The sequence below is a fragment of the Schistocerca cancellata genome, chromosome 2 (genome assembly GCF_023864275.1).
Source record: "Schistocerca cancellata isolate TAMUIC-IGC-003103 chromosome 2, iqSchCanc2.1, whole genome shotgun sequence".
Taxonomy (NCBI): Eukaryota; Metazoa; Arthropoda; class Insecta; order Orthoptera; family Acrididae; genus Schistocerca; species Schistocerca cancellata.
In genome coordinates, this window is record NC_064627.1 from 900,283,764 (window position 1) to 900,302,879 (window position 19,116).

Sequence of the window (19,116 nt, forward strand, 5' to 3'; positions counted from 1 at the left end):
TAGACCGGGACTGTGTCCTAGGCATGCCCGATGTTGACTGACTGCGCACGGCCTGTCCTGCCGGAGTTGTTGTTGTTGTTCTTGTTGTTACGCCGGCAGAGGTCGCGTCCGAATTCTCGCGTGCCCTCTGGTGGACGGGACTCTACTGGCGGCAACTACCGTCCGTGACGTGCCGTGCCAATGTGCGCCTCCCGCGATCTTTCTGGTGGCTACTACAGTTTCATTAACAGCATATATTTTACACAAGGATAAACCCAAGTAATGTTTGTAATTGAATAACTTCCAGCAGCCATCAAATGAATAGTGGTATTTCATTATTGCCAGTCAAATAACAAGTAAATATGTAAAATAGTATGAAAGGAAGTTACTTAAAATACTCTACAGTGTTTAACATGTATTAGTGATTTTTTCTGATCACTAATTTTGTTGTTTGCATTGGTCTTGCAAAGTGTTGATTATCTATGGAAGAGATAATTTTAAAAATTCAGTCTATTCCCAGGTACTATTTGGGTGTGCAGGTTTCCTGGAAAATGTAATTAATCAAGTTGAAGAAGCATTGCATAATTCATTAAACAGGAATCTGTGACACTCAGATTTATGCAAGTTTTAAATGCCACAGTTATGAGTACTGTATTTGCCTGTGGGACTCTTGATTTTTTCCTTGCTTAGTTAACTCATTCCAAGTGAATGCTGTGATGATCCTACAAACAAACTCATGGGTGGTGCTTATCTAGGCCATCACAGGTTTAAAGTCTATTGACTCTATTGATCTGCTTGACAGTGGAATGTAATATGTGATTTATTCATCTCATTATGTACAATTTTCAAATAATTTGATTTTATGTACAGGAGACATGTCAAGATTTACAGAAGAAACTTTTTTTCTCTTTTTAAGAGAAATACAAAAGTTTACATTATATTGTACATTTCTAAGTTACAGCTACACAAGTACATAAAATAATACGCGTAATACAATCCTTGTGTCCAGACTGTGAAGCAATCCTCAATGAATTCTTCGACAGAATAATAACACTTTTCCACCAGAAGAGTAAAGAGCAATCTTTTCAGTGACCAAGCTCCATCTTAAATATATCACTGCCTTTTATTTTATTGAAAATTTTTAACCCCATATACTCTGGCATTAGGGCATAAAGTTTTAAACGCCGTGTTGGAAGTTTGAAATTATCTCTGTGGCGAGTGCTGTGGTTGTGGTCAAAACGGAAAATTTCTAGTGTGTGTTGATTTTTATATAAGAACATCACCACCTCATGTATGTAAAGTGAGGGGATAGATAGTATTTTTAAATTTTTTTAACAGTGGTCGACAGAATTCCGGTTTTTTTGCACATATTTCTAATTACTCTCTTTTGTAATACTAGGAGCCTAGTGACATTTGCTGAATTTCTCCAGAGGATTATGCCATAACGAATACCTGACTCAAAGTAGTAGTGGTAAACTATCTTTCTGGTACCCATGTTTGTGGCACCTGACAAAATACCCATTGCAAATGCCAAGGTGTTCAGTTTATTTGCTAAGCAATCTATGTGTACCTTCCAATTTAAATTTTTATCATGATTTAGGCCTAAGAACTTCAAGTGGTTTGCTTCTGTGATATCCTGATCATTGCAAGTTATCTTTATTTCAGTCCTTTCTACTGATTTAGCTTCAAATTGCATCATTTTGGTTTTAGTGCTATTTAGTTTTAGTCCGTTTTGATGGAAGTAAGATTCGAGTTGTTGTAAAGTATTTTCGGCTTTTTCTGGAATACTTTCAGATACCTCATTTTCAATTAGAACTGATGTATCATCAGCAAATGAGACTGAATGAACATCAGTAGCAAGTGATAGGTCATTTATGTAAAAAAGAAACAGATAGGAACCCAATATCGAACCTTGTGGGACTCTTTGGGGAACTGTTTTCCAGTCTGAGGAATAATTGGTTCCATTTGAAGTTAAAATTACTCTTTGTTTCCTATCTGACAGGTAAGAGCTAAACCATTTTAAAGCAGTGTCCCTGATTCCATACGTCTATAATTTGTGGAGGAGTAATGCATGGTTCACTGAATCGAAAGCTTTAGTTAGATCACAGAATATTCCTGTGACCTTTCACCCTTATCTAACATGGAGCATATTTTTTGGATAAACTCATATTTTTGGATAAACTCATTTATAGCATTCACCGTGCTTTTACCCTGTTGGAACCCAAACTTGTTTTTAAAAATTATATCATTTACAGAAAGAAATTTATTAATTTGTTTTGCTGCAATCTTTCAAACACTTTAGAGAAGACTAGCAAAAGAGAGATAGGGCAGTAATTCCCCATATCTTCTGTCAATCCTTTTTTGAATAGAGGTTTGATCTCAGCATATTTCAATACATGTGGAAAGCATCCCTGTTCAAAAGATTGATTTATAATAATTGACAGTGGTTGAGAAATAATATCATACACACACTTGATTACAAATGTGGTTATTTCATCCCACCCATGTGAAGTTTTGTTTTTTAGAGACAATATTTCCTTTTCCACATCCCTTTGGGTGATTTTTTTTGAATTGTTTAAACGATGTGTTCTGGCCATTTTCCAAATTTGTGATGCCTTGATAGAATGTCATATCCACATCGGATCTTACTACATTTAGGAAGAATTCATTGAAACAACTTGGCATTTGAACAGGGTTTACTATAATTTCATTTTCACATCTAAGTTTCAAACTCTCATGAATTTTTACTTTGGCTCTTAATTCAGACTGAACGACTGACCACACTGCTTTTGTCTTATTTCTGTGTTCTCGTGTGAATTTATTACTTGCCATTTTTTTAGCTGCCACTACAACTTTCCTAAATATAGCTTTATACTGTTTCACATAAGTAACAAAATCTGGATTTCTGTTTGATTTTAGCTCATTGTGGAGCTCTCTCTTCCTGGCACTAGAAATTTTTATTCCTGTTGTAATCCATTTGAGTTTACCATTTACTTTCTTTTGCTTAGATCTACGAGGAAATGATTCATTAAATACCTCTAAGAAACAATTTAAGAATTTGTCATAGTTTATCAAGCTTGAACTATTGTGGTCTACAGGTGAGCTTATTATACTTAATTTACTGCAGAATAAATCCATTTTACTTTTACTGAGATCCCTTTTTATATACACTTCTGGAGGCTTTAGGTTTTTGCTTTTGGGAGCTCAATAAACGGGGCTGAGTGATCTGAAATACCAAAGTCTAAACAGTATTTGTGCTTACTTCCATTGTCAAATTTGTAGTTGATAATAATATTATCAATGCAGGTCACTGATTTGCTGTTTTCCCTAGTGCCTTCAGAAAAGTTTACCTTGAAACCAGATTTCTGAAGTAAGTCATGAAATTTTGTGGTATCATTGCTTTCAATTAAGACATTTAAGTTGAAGTCTGCTACTATAAAAACTTTTTTCTTACTTTCTTTCTGGGGTTTTTCTAGGAGGCATTCGAATTTGGCTTAGAACACTTTTGTTACCGCACATCCAGGAATTCTGTAGATTGCTATAACCAGTGTGTTCAGATCACTTAGTTCTACAGAGCAACTTTCAAACACACTCTCTTCATTTAAATAATTAAAACTGTCTCTTACTTTATAACTTACAGAAGAATTGACAAGAATGCAGGCGCCTCCACGAGATTTGCATATTCTACAAAAGCTAGCAGCTACCTTAAAATTATTAATACTTTTATACAATCTTCTGTTAACCATTACAAGCAATGAAAAATGGAAACTTAAACATAGGGAATATAATCATCATCATTCATGGGGTGTGGGGTGGGGGAGAATTGGCAGAATTCAAAGGACAAAACTGTTTTGCAGCCCCCATCATATCTGTCTCATGGATCAAAGAGGCAATTAATTTAAAGACGGGTTACCTACAGGTACAGTATGATACCATTCACGTTTTTTGCTAGCACTATACAGCTCTTTGTGACATTCTGATCTTATGAAGTAAAATAAAGTAGTAGTTGAAAGCTTACACAACTTTATAGTTTGGGTTACAGCATTTGATACAGCAGTTTTAAATTTGCTACCATAATTAATTAAGACAAAAAAATGTAATTGATAAGCTGTTTGCTAATATTAAGATATGTTTAACATTTTTACTGTTATGATGAAATCTTATTCTGTCATATGTATCAGTAGCCATGGAAACCAGTTGATGGACCACCTCATGGTTATGGCTCCTTCCATCAGCAATATTGGCTTGATGGACGACTTATTGCTGTTGCAGTAATTGACATACTGCCTTACTGTGTATCGTCTGTTTACTTTTATTATGACCCAGAGTTTGGGCATTTATCATTAGGAACTTATGCTTCTCTCAGGTAAGCTGTAGTGTAAAATTACAATAAATGGAATTACTGGTGTGATTTTATTTTTGTTAAATATGTTTTTCCCATATGAAGTAGGAGCAGAATAATATTATTATTTCTTGTATACTAGTTTTCTAGGTATATTAAGTGTACAATTTATAGAGCTTTTGTCAGTAATCTTGGCAAATGCATAAGCACTCTGACATTTGTGCAGGTTACATATATCATACATAACAAATTTCCTTCCATCTCTGTTGACCTCATTGTTAATGGGATATTAAAACCCAGTGTGTTTCCTAAAATCATTTTCACTTGGTAAATTAAACTTAAGAATGATGAACAAGAAACACAAGATTATATAAATATGAGAGAGACCACATTTGCTTTGTTTGCAATGCTGTTGGTGGTGATTTAAAAATGTTGAAAACAGCTGAAGTAAACAGCTTCAGCAAACTAGAATTTATATTCAATTTACCAGGTGACCATACTGTTGGCATCTAATAAACTATTTGATTTGCCAGAACTGACAATACATTTGGAAACAGTAAAAAAAGGGGAGACAAAGACCATACCTTGAGAATGAACACCTCCTCTTTGTTTACTGATTTCTGTACAACTGGTTTATTACTTCCTAGAGTACAAATGTCAAAAAGACACAGGTCAGCTGCACATTCAGTTTCGACACCATAGGATATTTAGAAATTAATAAGAATGTTGAACAATTATACATATCACAAAGTACATCCTTGCTGGTCTGGGTTTGATTTAATGCAATACGTATGTACACTGAGGAATTGGAATAAGTAGAAAGCGATGACCAAATTACCAGAATTATAGGAGGAAGGGAAGCTGGTAATGAGTTGCAATATTACATCCTGAAGTTTCTGTTGGTAGGGCTTCAGATGTGGAGGCCAAAGCCTGGCATGCATATCCCATACAGCCACCAGTGAAGCAGGTGTGTGTCAAATTGAAAATCATTAGTAGTTTCTCCATGTGTTCCATAACCGTTTGTGCAGGTAATGAAAAGGCTGCTCCAGTTGCTCTGTAGAACTTTATTGAGTCCACTATCAGTTTCAGCTTTTTTGTTAAGCCATTCTGATTTAATACCAGTGATCACTTCTAGCTACTTCTGCTATTTTGGAGCTGAAAGAGCTAGTGTCCAACACTGTACTAATTTTTCATAGAAAAAAACTTGTCTGTCTAGCAGAATCTTCAATGATGATATCACATCTGCAGGACATTTGTGGAGTTAGCACAAGGTGACCTGAGCAGCGAAAGATTGATTGTCAAATTAGTTTATACCTCTTTATAACTTTGGTCCTTGAGTAGTTATGTAAGTATTCCTGTGTCCCGATTCCAACAGAACTGCAGAGAGATGGCACCATTGTTCCATTCTATAAAGACAGCAGGAGTGGACCTGCCTTTTGAGATAGATAGACACAAAAAAATTAAACTTGCGTAAATTGAGGCCCATTTGTAAGGCCGCTATGTGCAAGTTTTTAAAGAAAAACTGGCATGATGTCCCTTAGCATAAATCATTTCTGGCATGCCACACATTTCCAAGGATGAAAAAGCTTCTGAAATCAGTAGTGTGTAATTTTAGGTAATTTCTTAAATAATTGGAAGTGGGATGATAAACGTCCAGAAACTGGGAAGACAGAATTTTGGTTCCTCAGGGTAATGATGTGTCTAGTTGTATTTTAATTCCTTCAATTAATTGCTAAATTAGCCTATCTCTTTTTAAGATTTCTCAGTTAAAAAAGTGATCAACATTTTAATATGGGTGGTTGGCTTCTCAAGGTTCTTTATAATATGTTAGTGCCTGGACTCAGATCCTAACAGTGAAATAGTATTCAATGTTCTGTTTAATTTGTTACGTACAAACCATGATTTAGGAAACAGATTCAACACCTGAAAGCACCTAGTACTACTGGGAAATCTGTTTTGATTTGAGTCATCTTTGTACAGCCAAGGAAAAGCTACTATTCACTAGTGCATCGACAGCAATGCAGCCCCACTTTTACTTTGCAATGTACTTTATGCACCATCTTCAACATACCAGTCAGTCAGATTGCACAGAGAACGAATTCTGCTACATCTCTAACAATAACAAAGCAAGATAACTGTGTAGTTCTTTAAAGCTAATGAGTAAGGGAAGTCATCAGGACTTTTAAAGATAGTAAACAAACTGACAGATTGTATTTGAATGCTTCATATGGTGATTTCAATCAGACAGTGTCTGCAGTACAATGGAAATCGAGATCAGAAAAGTTAAAGGTCTGCATAGAAAACACTAATTTCTGTTCAGCAGTACACAGATGTTTATAACGGTGATGGTTTTTACTTCAGTAGAAGGCAGCAGAATGCATAGGAGTTTTCTTCCAGCATGATTTTTCACTCTACAGCATAGTGTGCATTGATTTGAATCTTCCTGGCAGTTTAAAACTGTGTGTTGGACCGGGTCTCAAACTTTGGACTTTGTCTTCCGCAGGCAAGTGTTCTACCAACTGAGCTATCCAAGCACAACTCACAATCTGCTCTCATGGCTTTACTTCTATTAGTATCCCATCTCTTGCCTTCCAAACTTCACAGAAGCATTACTGCTAGAAAGGAAATTTCGGAGAAGTGGTGTTGCTGTAGTCTGGGACACACAGTTTTAATATGCCAGGAAGTTTCAAAAATTTTCTTATTTACTGGACTGCATGCCTAAGTGAAAGTATGTACTTAAAACAACTTCATTACAAAACTTCATGTATTATGTTTATGATAATCACATGCAAGTCATAAATCATAGCAACTGTAACTTTTCTGAGAGAGAAATATTTATGATAATAATTATTAATTTCATTTATGAATGATTTATTAACAGGATACAAACTATTCAGTAACTAAACCAATTACAAAGAGTTTTTATAAAAATCATGTTTATTTCAAAATACTGTGGAATAGCAGTTTGTAGTGAGGCCTCAAGCATTTTTTCCTTTTGCTACAACTGTTTACACCACTTAAGAAGTAAGCTACTAACACAAAAATCAGCAGGAAAATTGTTGGTTTGCTCAGACATTAAATTATGGAGAAGTTTGACATTACTACTTATAAATTCCAATTTTTTGCTCCCATCACCACCTGTAATATCCCACACTGTAAAATAATCTTGCGAATTTGCTGTGAGAACTGTGTAACGATATCCAGCTTGAGAGCTGCAGCTCTTTGGCAGAACATAATAGAACTGAGAGAGTTGACTGGATGTGGTGGAAGTTTTTATTTAGCAACTCCTGCTGTCCTCAGGTAATTCTCGCATCATTTTGAATACATACAGTTTTCAGTTAGAGTCTGTTTTGCTATGACACTTCACTTCATGGTTGTTTCCTGCACCAGAGATTTTGTTTTTTCAAACAAAATGTGTTTGTCTGTATGATATTTGTGGAAATACTAACTTTAGTACAAGTTACGTTGTGAATATTGCTAGTAGAAGAATAAAGATACTGTGTGATCATCTTCAACTTTTGTAGTCCTGTCTTCCTCAGTTGTGTGTATTGTACATATTCCAGGCCACTGATGATGCCTTGCAGAAAATAAAGGTGAAACGTGTATGGCACTAAAATTGTATTTTATTCAGTTGCTGTCAGATGGTCCACAAGTAAAAATTATCAATATACCATAATACTGTGAGATAAAAATCTAAAAGTATAAAAGTATAAAAATCTAAAGAAATGTTTGTGAAAACTTTGTGAAAAACATATATGTGACATCTATCTTTCCCCTAGTCATGTGTGCTTCTACAGCCATGCATTTTTGCTCTCCTGCTTAGCCATTTTGCACTTTGTGAGTTTCATTTTATAGTTGCCTGTATTCCTTTTCATCTGCTTCATTTGCTGCATTTTTATATCTTCTTGTTTTGTCAGTTAAAACCAAAATCTCTTGTATTATCCAAGGGTTTCTTCTAGGTCTTGTGTCTTTGCAAATTTGATTCTCTGCTGTGTTCATGTTTCAGCTCCCAAAGGTTCATATTTGTCTTCTATTGCATTCCCCCACCCAACCCCTCATGGTTTAGTTAGTCCTTGATTAATGCTCGCTTTGAAACTCTCAACAACATCTGGTTATTTCAATTTATACAAGTCCCATTTCCTTAATTTCCTGCTTTTCTCCAGTTTCTTCAGTTTTAATCGTCAGTTCATAATCAATAAATTATAGGTAGAGTCCACTTCTGCCCCAGAAAATGTTTGCAAATGTAAAATCTGGTTTTGAAAAGTTTGTCTTGACATTACTCTGTAACTCCTGATCTTTTCCACATGTACAGGATGAACATTAATAAAACCAACAAAGTGCAGGGACAAATTCTTCACCAGAAATGGAGAAAAACGATGGTTTGAACATGTGTCAGGAAATCCAAAAATTGCTTATGTGTGTGCAACAATAACAAATTGTCCTGGAACACAGGAACTGCATCCACGTCACAACAGATGTTGAAAGTGGCCATCCATAGGATTGCAAGTGATAGGGATAGTAGCAGTTGTTATGCAGGATACACATAATCATACTTTGGCTTACACCATGTTGACAAGCCACTTGTCTGGAGCTGGTACTAGGGTTCATCTCAATATCCTGCGGGACCCAGTGCTCCAGATCTGGTGTATGCACAGTCCACCGTATCACTGCACATTTGTCTATCTGAAAGGACGCAAGGTCACACAAACGCCCAAAAAAGGCTTGAATGTTGTGCGGTATACAGGGTAAGCACAAAGTCTTGCCCTGATTATAAAAATTTATAACAGAATAACCATTTGACATAATAGTTATATTTGATGCCGTTATGTAGGTTAGTGTTACTAGTTGATGTGACCAATAGATGGCGCTATTCCTCTACAACATCGACACGGTCTGTTAGGTCATGTTAGTTGCGAAATCGCCCATCAGTGTTCAGTGTAAATTTCAGGCTTCTTATAGACGCAGCCCTCCTGATGTTAAATCAAATAAGTGATGGTATGCAAAGTTTAATGAAACAGGCAGCGTTGAAGATCATCCTCGAAATGGCAGGCCTCTTGTGAGTGATGTAACTGTTGATCGTGTTCGGCAATCGTTTCAACAGAGTCTCATCTAGCATCACATAAACTTCAAATATCGCAAGCAAGTGTGGTGAAGATTCTTCATGAAAGGGTTAGGTTGCATGGTTACAATGTGCAAATCCTGCAGACCTTGTAACTGAATGATTTGCTGACACATGCTGAATTTGCAACTGAGATTCTCAACAAGATTGATGGCGCAAACGATTACTTAAATCGCATATGCTTTATCGATGAATCTACCTTTCATGTCAGTGGAAAAGTAAATAGGCATAATGTCCATATATGGGGTTCAGAGTCTCCACATGCTACTGTACAGTTACAGCGAGACAGAAAAAAACTGAATGTTTGGTGGGGCCTCTTGCATAAAAAGGTTTTTGGACCGTTTTTCTTCACGGAAAAATCCATTACCGCTAACATTTACTTAGACGTTTTGCAACAGTTCACTGCCCCACAGTTAGAAGAATATCAACCATGGATAATTTTCCATCGAGATGGAGCACCTCCCCCAGTGGGCTTTAATAGTGCATGATTTCCTGGATGAAACATTTTTTGATTGGAAGGAATGGTCCAACACCCTGGCCATCCCACTCTCCAGACATTACACGTCTTCACTTTTTTGTCTGGGGCTATACCAAGGACAGAGTCTTCATCACACCAGTTGCTGACATTGACAAACTGAAGGCTAGGATACAAGCTACCTTGGGTACTGTGACAGAACACATGTTATGAAACACCTGGCGGGAACTGAAATATTGCCTCGACATTCTCCAAGCTACCAAGGGAACACACATTGAGGTTTACTAACATAAGTGGTCTTAAAAACTAATAACACTAACCTACGTAATGGCATCAAATGTAAATTATTATGTCAAACGGTTATTCTGTAATAAATTATTATAATCAGGGATAGACTTTGTGCTCGTCCTGTAGTTGGTGTCTATGAGGGCATTTATTTTGGTATAGATGTATTTCCTCTTGACCGTTTCCATCTGCTTAGCCACATGCAGACACCATCTTGGCTTATTCCTGACATGAATAGCAGACCATTCTGCTGCTTCCAAGATGCCGTGTCAATCACACAGCCTGCAACACACAAGGAACGCATGGCACGTGGTTCATTCAGTCAGCACCTTCTACCCTGGCAATTATGCATTTCTGGACTCATGTTCATAGGATCTTTTTTCCTCCCTTTTCAGTCAGGAATCTGTCCCTGCAGTTCCTCCGTTTTATTAATGTTCACCCTGTATAATCTTCTTTCGTGCTTCTTAAATAAAGTGTTAGTAATAATTAAATTAAGCACTGTGGAAAATTCTACCAAGCAGCTTCCCCTTTTATTCCCCCCACCCCCCACCCCCCCACCCCCCACCCAGTTCATGTTCTACTATATTTCCTTCTCTTTCTTTTTCTGTCATCACATTCTAGCCCCCTATTAAAAGCAAATTTTTGTCTGCTGTATCTACCTGAATAATCATAGACTAGTGTGTACGTATCTACTGTACAAATTCACTGTCATTTATAATGTTCCAGAAAGCTGAAGGAAAACTTTAGACACACACACACACACACACACACACACACACACACACACACACACACACACACACACAAAACCTGCCAACTGTTAACAACATAATGTTTGTCGTGATGAGTTTCCAGGAATTGCCTCCACAGTTTGTCTGCTACTTATTGAGACACACGCTGCTGAGGGAAAACATTATGACCACTGCCCTTCACAAGATTAATGTCATCTTGAGTTTTTGTGAGCACTTAGTACAATAAGGAAATTGTATAAGCTGGCCAGAGACAAATGGAGGATCATTCTAGCCATGATTTGAGCCATAAATGGTGAAATCCAAGGACTTCAAATTTTATGACAAAGGGCAGATTGTTATATCCTGGGAGCAAACATCTTGGAAATGACAAAGCTGTTCAGTTGTTTGCTTGCTGAGCATTGATGGAAAGTGACTGAAGGTTGGTGAAACCAAGAGTAAGCAACAAGGTGTTTGATGTCCCTGCCTTATCAGAGAATGTTGAGGTCAGGTGCTTGCCCATTCAGTAAAGCTGGATAAGCGGTGAATCTGATAGAGTACATTGCTGATACAGAAGTATTTTGAAGTATTTTGACGCAAAATGTTCAGTGAATATTGCTGAACATTGGGCTCAACAGCAGACAATACCATTGTGTTCTCATGTTGACCTAGCATCATTGTCAATTAAGATTGCAGTGGGCACAGGATCTTGGAAATTGATCTATGAAAATGTATTGGGTGAATAATATTTTTTGTTATATCAGGTCGGTGCTCATGTGTGGATACATTATGACACAGGCAAACGAGCTGCTTGAAACAAGCACCATGCCGAGACGTAGGCCAGTGAGGTGATATTATGCTGTGCAGGACATTCATCAGGGCCTCCATGGTACCTGTGATAGTAATCAAATACGCAATCACAGCTGTGGGCAATATTAATATAAATTTGGATCACCTGCATCACTTTAAGGTTTATGTCATTCTTCCAGCAGGATATTTGTCTACATCTACATCCACATCCGTCAATGTCACAAAGCCAGAATCATGCTACAATGATTTGAGAAACATGATAGTGAAATTGTATTGATGTCTTGGCCACCAAATTTGCCTGATCTGAATCCAATGGGAAACATCTGGAGTGCTATTAGGTGTCAGCTGCACTTTCACAAAGCACCAGCCCATAATTTACAGGAATTTTTAGGCCTGTGCATACACTATGTGATCAAAAGTATCCAGACACATGGCTGAAAGTGTCTTACAAGTTCATGATGCCCTCCGTTGGTAATGCTGGAATTCAATATGGTGCTGGCCCACCCTTATCCTTAATGACAGCAGGCATACGTTCAGTCAGTTGCTGGAAGGTTTCTTGGGGAATGGCTTCATGGAGTGCTGCACTGAGGAGAGATATCGATGTCGGTCAATGAGACATGGCACGAAGTCGGTGTTCCAAAACATCCCAAAGGTGTTCTATAGGATTCAGGTCAGGACTCTGTGCAGGCCAGGCCATTACAGGGGTGTTGTTGTCGTGTAACCACTCCGCTGCAGGCTGTGAATTATGAATAGGTGCTCGATCATGTTGAAAGATGCAATTGCCGTCACTGAATTGCTCTTCAACAGTGGGAAGCAAGAAGGTGCTTAAAACATCAATGTAGACCTGTGCTGTGATAGTGCCACACAAAACAACAAGGGGTGCAAGCCCCCTCCATGAAAAACACGACCACACCATATCACCACCGCCTACAAATTTTACTGTTGGTGCTACACACACTGGCAGATGATGTTCACTGGGCATTCACCATACCCACACCCTGCAATCAGATCACAACATTGTGTACCGTGATTCTTCACTCTACACAACATTTTCCACTGTTTAATTGTCCATTGTTTACGCTCCTTACACCAAGCGAGACGTCGTTTGGCATTTATTGGTGTGATGTGTGGCTTGTGAGCAGCCGCTCAACCGTGAAATCAAAGTTTTCTCACCTTCCGCCTAACTGTCATAGTACGTGCAGTTTGGAATTCCTGTGTGATGGCCTGGTTAAATGTCTGCCTGTTACACATTATGACCCTCTTCAACTGTCAGTGTTATCTATCAGTCAACATGCTTTTGTGCTGTACATGTCCTTTCACATTTCACAGAAAATGCCATATATGCTTTCACCAGTCAAATTTTGAATGATCTGAATAACCGAAAACCACCCATTGGGATTTTTTGTGATCTCTCAAAGGCTTTTGATTGTGTAAATCATGAAATTCTGCTAGACAAGCTCAAGTATTGTGGCATGAGTGGGACAGTGCACAAATGGTTTAATTCGTACCTAACTGGAAGAGTGCAGAAAGTTGAAATAAGTAGTTCTCGTAACATGCAAAGATCAGCACATTCCTCAAACTGGGGAACTATCAAGAATGGGGTTCCACAAGGGTCAGTCTTGGGTCCTTTGTTGTTCTTATTATATATTAATGACTTGCCATTCTATATTCATGAAGAGGCAAAGTTAGTTCTCTTTGCTGATGATACAAGTATAGTAATCACACCTGAGAAACAAGAATTATCTGATGAAATTGTCAATACTGTCTTTCAGAAAATTACTAAGTGGTTCCTTGTAAACGGACTCTCACTGAATTTTGATAAGACGCAGTACATACAGTTCCGTACAGTGAATGGTATGACGCCATTAATAAATATAGACCTTAATCAGAAGCATATAGCTAAGGTAGAATGTTCCAAATTTTTAGATATGTCCATTGATGAGAGATTTAATTGGAAGAAACACATTGATGATCTGCTGAAACGTTTGAGTTCAGCTACTTATGCAATAAGGGTCATTGCAAATTTTGGTGATAAACATCTTAGTAAATTAGCTTACTACGCCTATTTTCACTCATTGCTTTCATATGGCGTCATATTTTGGGGTAATTCATCACTGAGGAATAAAGTATTTATTGCACAAAAGCGTGTAATCAGAATAATAGCTGGAGTCCACCCAAGATCATCCTGCAGACATTTATTTAAGGATCTAGGGATATTCACAGTAGCTTCTCAGTATATATACTCTCTTATGAAATTTGTTATTAACAACCAAACCCAATTCAAAAGTAATAGCAGTGTGCATAACTACAATACTAGGAGAAAGGACGATCTTCACTATTCAAGATTAAATCTAACTTTGGCACAGAAAGGGGTGAATTATACTGGCACTAAAGTCTTTGGTCACTTACCAAATAGTATCAAAAGTCTGACAGATAACCAACAAGTATTTAAGAAGAAATTAAAAGAATTTCTGAATGACAACTCCTTCTACTCCATAGAGGAATTTTTAGATATAAATTAAGAAAAAAAATTATTAAAAAATAAAAAAATAAAAATAAAAAATAAGAAAAATAAAAAAACACACAAAAAAATAAAGTTGTTATATTAACTTAAGTATGTTGTTAAATTAACCTAATTATGTCATGTATTGGAAAATTCGACTCGTTCCACATCATTACCAAATATCGTATTCATGATCCATGGAACTAGTATTGATCTAATCTAATCTAATCTAATCCACTTCACTATCACATCGGAAACAGTGGACCTAGGGATGTTTAGAAGTGTGCAAATCTCACTTACAGACGTATGACACAAGTGACACCCAATCACCTGACCACATTCAAAGTCTGTGAGTTCTGCAGAGTGCCCCATTCTGCTCTCTCATAATGTCTAATGACTACTGAGGTCACTGATATGCGGTACCTGACAGTAGGTGGCAGCACAATGCATCTAATATGAAATTTTTTGGGGTGTCCGGATACTTTTGATTACATAGTGTAGATATATTGCACTATGTTCCACCAGAAATGTACAAAAGACTTTTCAGATGCATGTCACTATCATGAAGCATTAATTTCTGTCTTCACGCGATAAGTAAGATTATAAAATTAATATCTCAAACACAGCCACATCAGCTTTTTAATAGTTTCATACTTAAGGGAAAAGTTGGGAAGGAAAACAAGTTAATAAGTTAATCCTTTTTCTTTGGGATAGACCACTCATTACATTTTGAGATTAACTCTTCAGTACTACTGATTTCTGTAAATGTGTGATGTGTAGCAAGTAGGAGTAGGAAGAGGAGGAGAAGAGGAGGTGTGCAACAGAGTTGATATGGTCATTTTTTTAAGACTGAAGTAATAATATCCATCAGTTAAGAGATCCTAATCAAAAATAAAACACATTTTATTAAATATACCTGCACAGTTTATTTTGAATTGTTTCTATTGCCCCTAGGAAAATGTATTGTGGTGGTAAAAGTCTATCCTAATTTTTACTGTCTTTTGTTACAGAGAGATTGCATTGGTAAGGTCTTTACACACACACAGCTCAGCATTGAAGTATTATTATATGGGTTTTTACATCCATACTTGTCCAAAAATGCGATACAAAGCTAGATACAACCCATCATTTCTGCTGTGTCCAGAGACATATACTTGGCATCCTATAGAACAGTGCCAAAGAAAGCTAGATGTCAGTCGATATAGCCGTTTTGAAGAAAACTCTTCTGTGCTGGATGAAGACGGTCAAATCAACATAAATGAGGTACGTGAAAATCAACTTTCAAATACTGTGTATAGAATGAAGGGTTGGAACTGTTGCCAATATGTGTAAAATTTTAAAGATGCACAAAATTATTTCTTTTTAATTGTATCAGAAAACTGTTGGTCTTCATTTTAAACCTTCCTTTATCTGTGCAAATTTTTAACTTCACATTAATTGCATGTTCAGTAATTTCACCTTTGATACTTTGTATTCATCCTTTCAATATAATAATTATTGTTTTACTGCACATCTCTCTAATGTGGCTGTCTGTAACAGAGTGACTAATTGTGAAGAAACCTATATTTTCCAATATGTTGTGTTAGTATTATGCAATCATGCTCAAAGCATGTAATGCAGGGTGGATGTGTTGATTTAAGAACATGTGGGTCTTGAATATACTTCTGTGTATTGTGTTAATCTGTATCCTTCGTCTATGTACACCATAAATTTCATAAATGGTTGTTAGCTGAATGAGATTGTATGTTGGTTTAAGTCACTAGACTCCTATTCAGGAGTTATGTGATTCAAATCTCCATCTGGTCTTCCCCCACAGTTTTCTTAAAATACTTCAGCCAAATATCAGAATGGTCACATACAGAATGCACAGCCAGTTTAATTCTTCTTTCAGAGCCTAAAGTGTCACAAAACAGACGTAGGTGCCATGTACGTACGTTTTAGGGACTACCGCTTTTGTACCGCATGTTAGGTTTGTCCAGTAGTTTCTGCAATGACATTTAACTAATTGAAGGAGTCTGCAGAAAAAAGTTTGAAACTATAATGCAGTTAAGATTGGAATGCTCAATTTACCTGCTGTTTTTCTGAAAACACTATATCCTAGTAACCCGTAGTTTGATATGTACCTCTGGAAAGTGCATTCTACTATATAGATTGTGTTATGTTATTGTTTTTATACTCTTGCATTTGAATTTAACCAAACATATAACATAAAATACCTCAAGAAACATTCTTATGGATTAGTACATTCTTCCACTGACCCCTTCAGTCCTGCATACCATGTTTATTGGTAAGGTGCACTTCACATTAGGACGGATACTTCAGCAACAGGTGTAGCCAAGTTTCATTCAATATTCATCAAACTTCACCAGCAAAGATTTAACCTTGGCATCTAGTCTTATAGTATTGTTGATGACATGCTGGACCTTGTAATACCATTTAAATGAAGGAGTATATCTGGATCCTTTTGTAACATGCTTCAGCTTCTCTTAAGAGTGTATATTCGTTGTCATGCAAAGGACTGTGTGGTTCCTGCCATACTTCAGACTAGTTGTATGAGCACATCCAGAAAATGTGTGTGGTAAGTAATGGGTTAGGTAATCAGAATTTGTTGCATGGCTATTGCAGTAACCTAATATGATGACCTAAATTTCTTTATGAAGCCATTTATTTCAGAACGGGATCAAAAATGATGAATCCGAAAACAGTGGTAGGTTGGACCAAATACTTTAAAAATTAAAACTATGTTCTCTTTGCAGGATCTATCATTTCTCAGAGTTTGTTGCTTGGTCATTTACACACCATGTACAATAAAAGGCAAAAAAGAATGTTCACTGACTTCTCGTTTTCATGCACTGCATATAGTTAATCATTGAAATCTCAAGATTTATTGATTAAAATGATACTGATAATGTTTGCAAATTTCCATAACATGTAGAGATCAGAAGTGGAGGAAAGACCTCAGCTGACAATTTCTCAGTAACTCTGGAAGACGCATCATTGTTTCTTTATTTATTGTGGAGAATTGTGTACAACATCATAAAAGAAATGGATTTCTTCCTGTTTGGGGGAGAGGGGGGGGTTAGTGATTTAGCTGAATTTATCAAAATTTTGTGACATGTAACCCTTCCGGTACAGTTTTTCGAGGTATAACAGCTTGTAATATTAGCTGTCACACATATTATGAGTGGAATACTTATCAGGACTGAAGACTTCACTGGGCTGAATTCAGCTCTGTTGAGGTCCAATTTTCCTCATCATCACTGTGTAATAGAGAAACTGTATGTTTCATACTCTCATCCATTCTGTTCTGAAGTTTTCCAATAATTCCTAGCAGTTGCAAACCACATTTTTACTTACCATGGAACAGCTTTATGTGATGCAAAATGAAGTATTGACGGTGGGTGTATGGTGTGGGGTGACACCCGTAGAACAGTAGAAAGGGATCATTTGACCTGTAATGGGATTTGCATTAAAAGTCCACAACATAGTTAAAGTAAAATCTATATTTTTTATATAAATTTGTACAAGGTGCTAACCAAAAGTTCCCACAATTCATCAATAAAGAAAAATTACTATTTATCTGGGTCTAATTCATCACTATATCCTTCAAAATAGTCTCCTTAGGAGTGTACACAGCGCTTTCAGTGGTTTTTCCACAAAAAGAAAGATCCCTGGAACACATTTTTAATGAGCCTGTTTAGTACTACTTGTGATTCTGCTTGAATCTCCTCATCTGTGAGAAATCATTGGCATTTTAACTTGAGGTTCATCCTGGGGAATAAATGAGTCTGTCAGTGCCATTTTAGGTGGATATGGAGGATGTGGAACAATTATCATGTACAAAATTATTGTTGCTTTTGTGGCCACTTGTTGACAAATTGCTTGTTGGCTTCTGTCTTTGTTTCTTCAGACAGTCGACATTTGTCTGATTTTTCTTATTGCTCCAGCATTATCAAAGCTCCACTCTCCATTGCTGGTGGTGGACTGCACTCCATCACCAGCAGTGGAGGGTGAAACTTTGACAAACGTCAGAAAATCATCAAATAAACATCATGCAAAGAACCTAAGACAGAAGCCAACAAACAATTTGTCAGCTGTCACATAGTTTTTCAGCAGAAACTTCTTGGTAAAAAACACACTGTGTCATGATGGAGGAACCAATCGCCCATGCACCACTTTTCTTGTGATTTTTCTTCTTATGTTCTCCCTCAAACGCCTCAGCACATCACAGTAGACCTGCACTGATGGACTAACGAGGAGAGACAAACTTCTTATGGACAATCTCTTCCAAGTTGAAGAAACAGGTGAATATGGTTTTCACATTACTCTTCACTTGCCAGGTTTTTGTGGGGTCAAGTGATTTGGTTTTGTGATCATACCTATATACCCAGCTTTCATCACCAGCAACAACCTTCAAAAGAAAGTCTGGTTCACTTTAAAGCCTTTCTTGAAGTTCGCTGCAGACTTGCACATGATGCTGTTTCTGCTCTTTGTTGAGAATTCGTGGCACAAACTTTGTATCAATCCATCATGTGTGCAGTTCGTCAGACAAAGTTCTCTGACACATCCCATAAGATAGCCCTGTGATATTGTGTATGTCTTGGATGTTATGCCTAAAATGTTCCATCACCATATTCCAAAAGCAGCAACACTTTCAGGAGTAATGCCAATTGACAATGTGCCTGAAGGGAGGGGGTGGGGGGGGGGAGGGGTGTCAAATGCTGTTCTCTCATCTTGAAAACATATAAGTCACTAGTAATTTTTACTGTGACCTAAGGCATCTTTCTCCAAATGCTTACTGCAACAAGTTGTGTGTTTCTGCTTCTGTTTTTGTGAATCTAAAACAGAAATTTATGCACCTACATTGCTCCCAGA

At 37.0% G+C, this 19,116-nt stretch overlaps 1 protein-coding gene across 2 annotated transcripts in view; it reads left to right on the plus strand.

The window, feature by feature from the left end:
• LOC126162839 (arginyl-tRNA--protein transferase 1) overlaps positions 1 to 19,116 on the plus strand; it is a 183,930-nt gene that overhangs the window by 142,555 nt on the left and 22,259 nt on the right. For both annotated transcript variants that reach the window (XM_049919601.1, XM_049919602.1), the window contains exons 8-9: positions 4,164 to 4,345; positions 15,252 to 15,504. In XM_049919601.1, the coding sequence (XP_049775558.1) occupies positions 4,164 to 4,345; positions 15,252 to 15,504 (435 nt within the window). The remainder of the gene's footprint in view (positions 1 to 4,163; positions 4,346 to 15,251; positions 15,505 to 19,116) is intronic.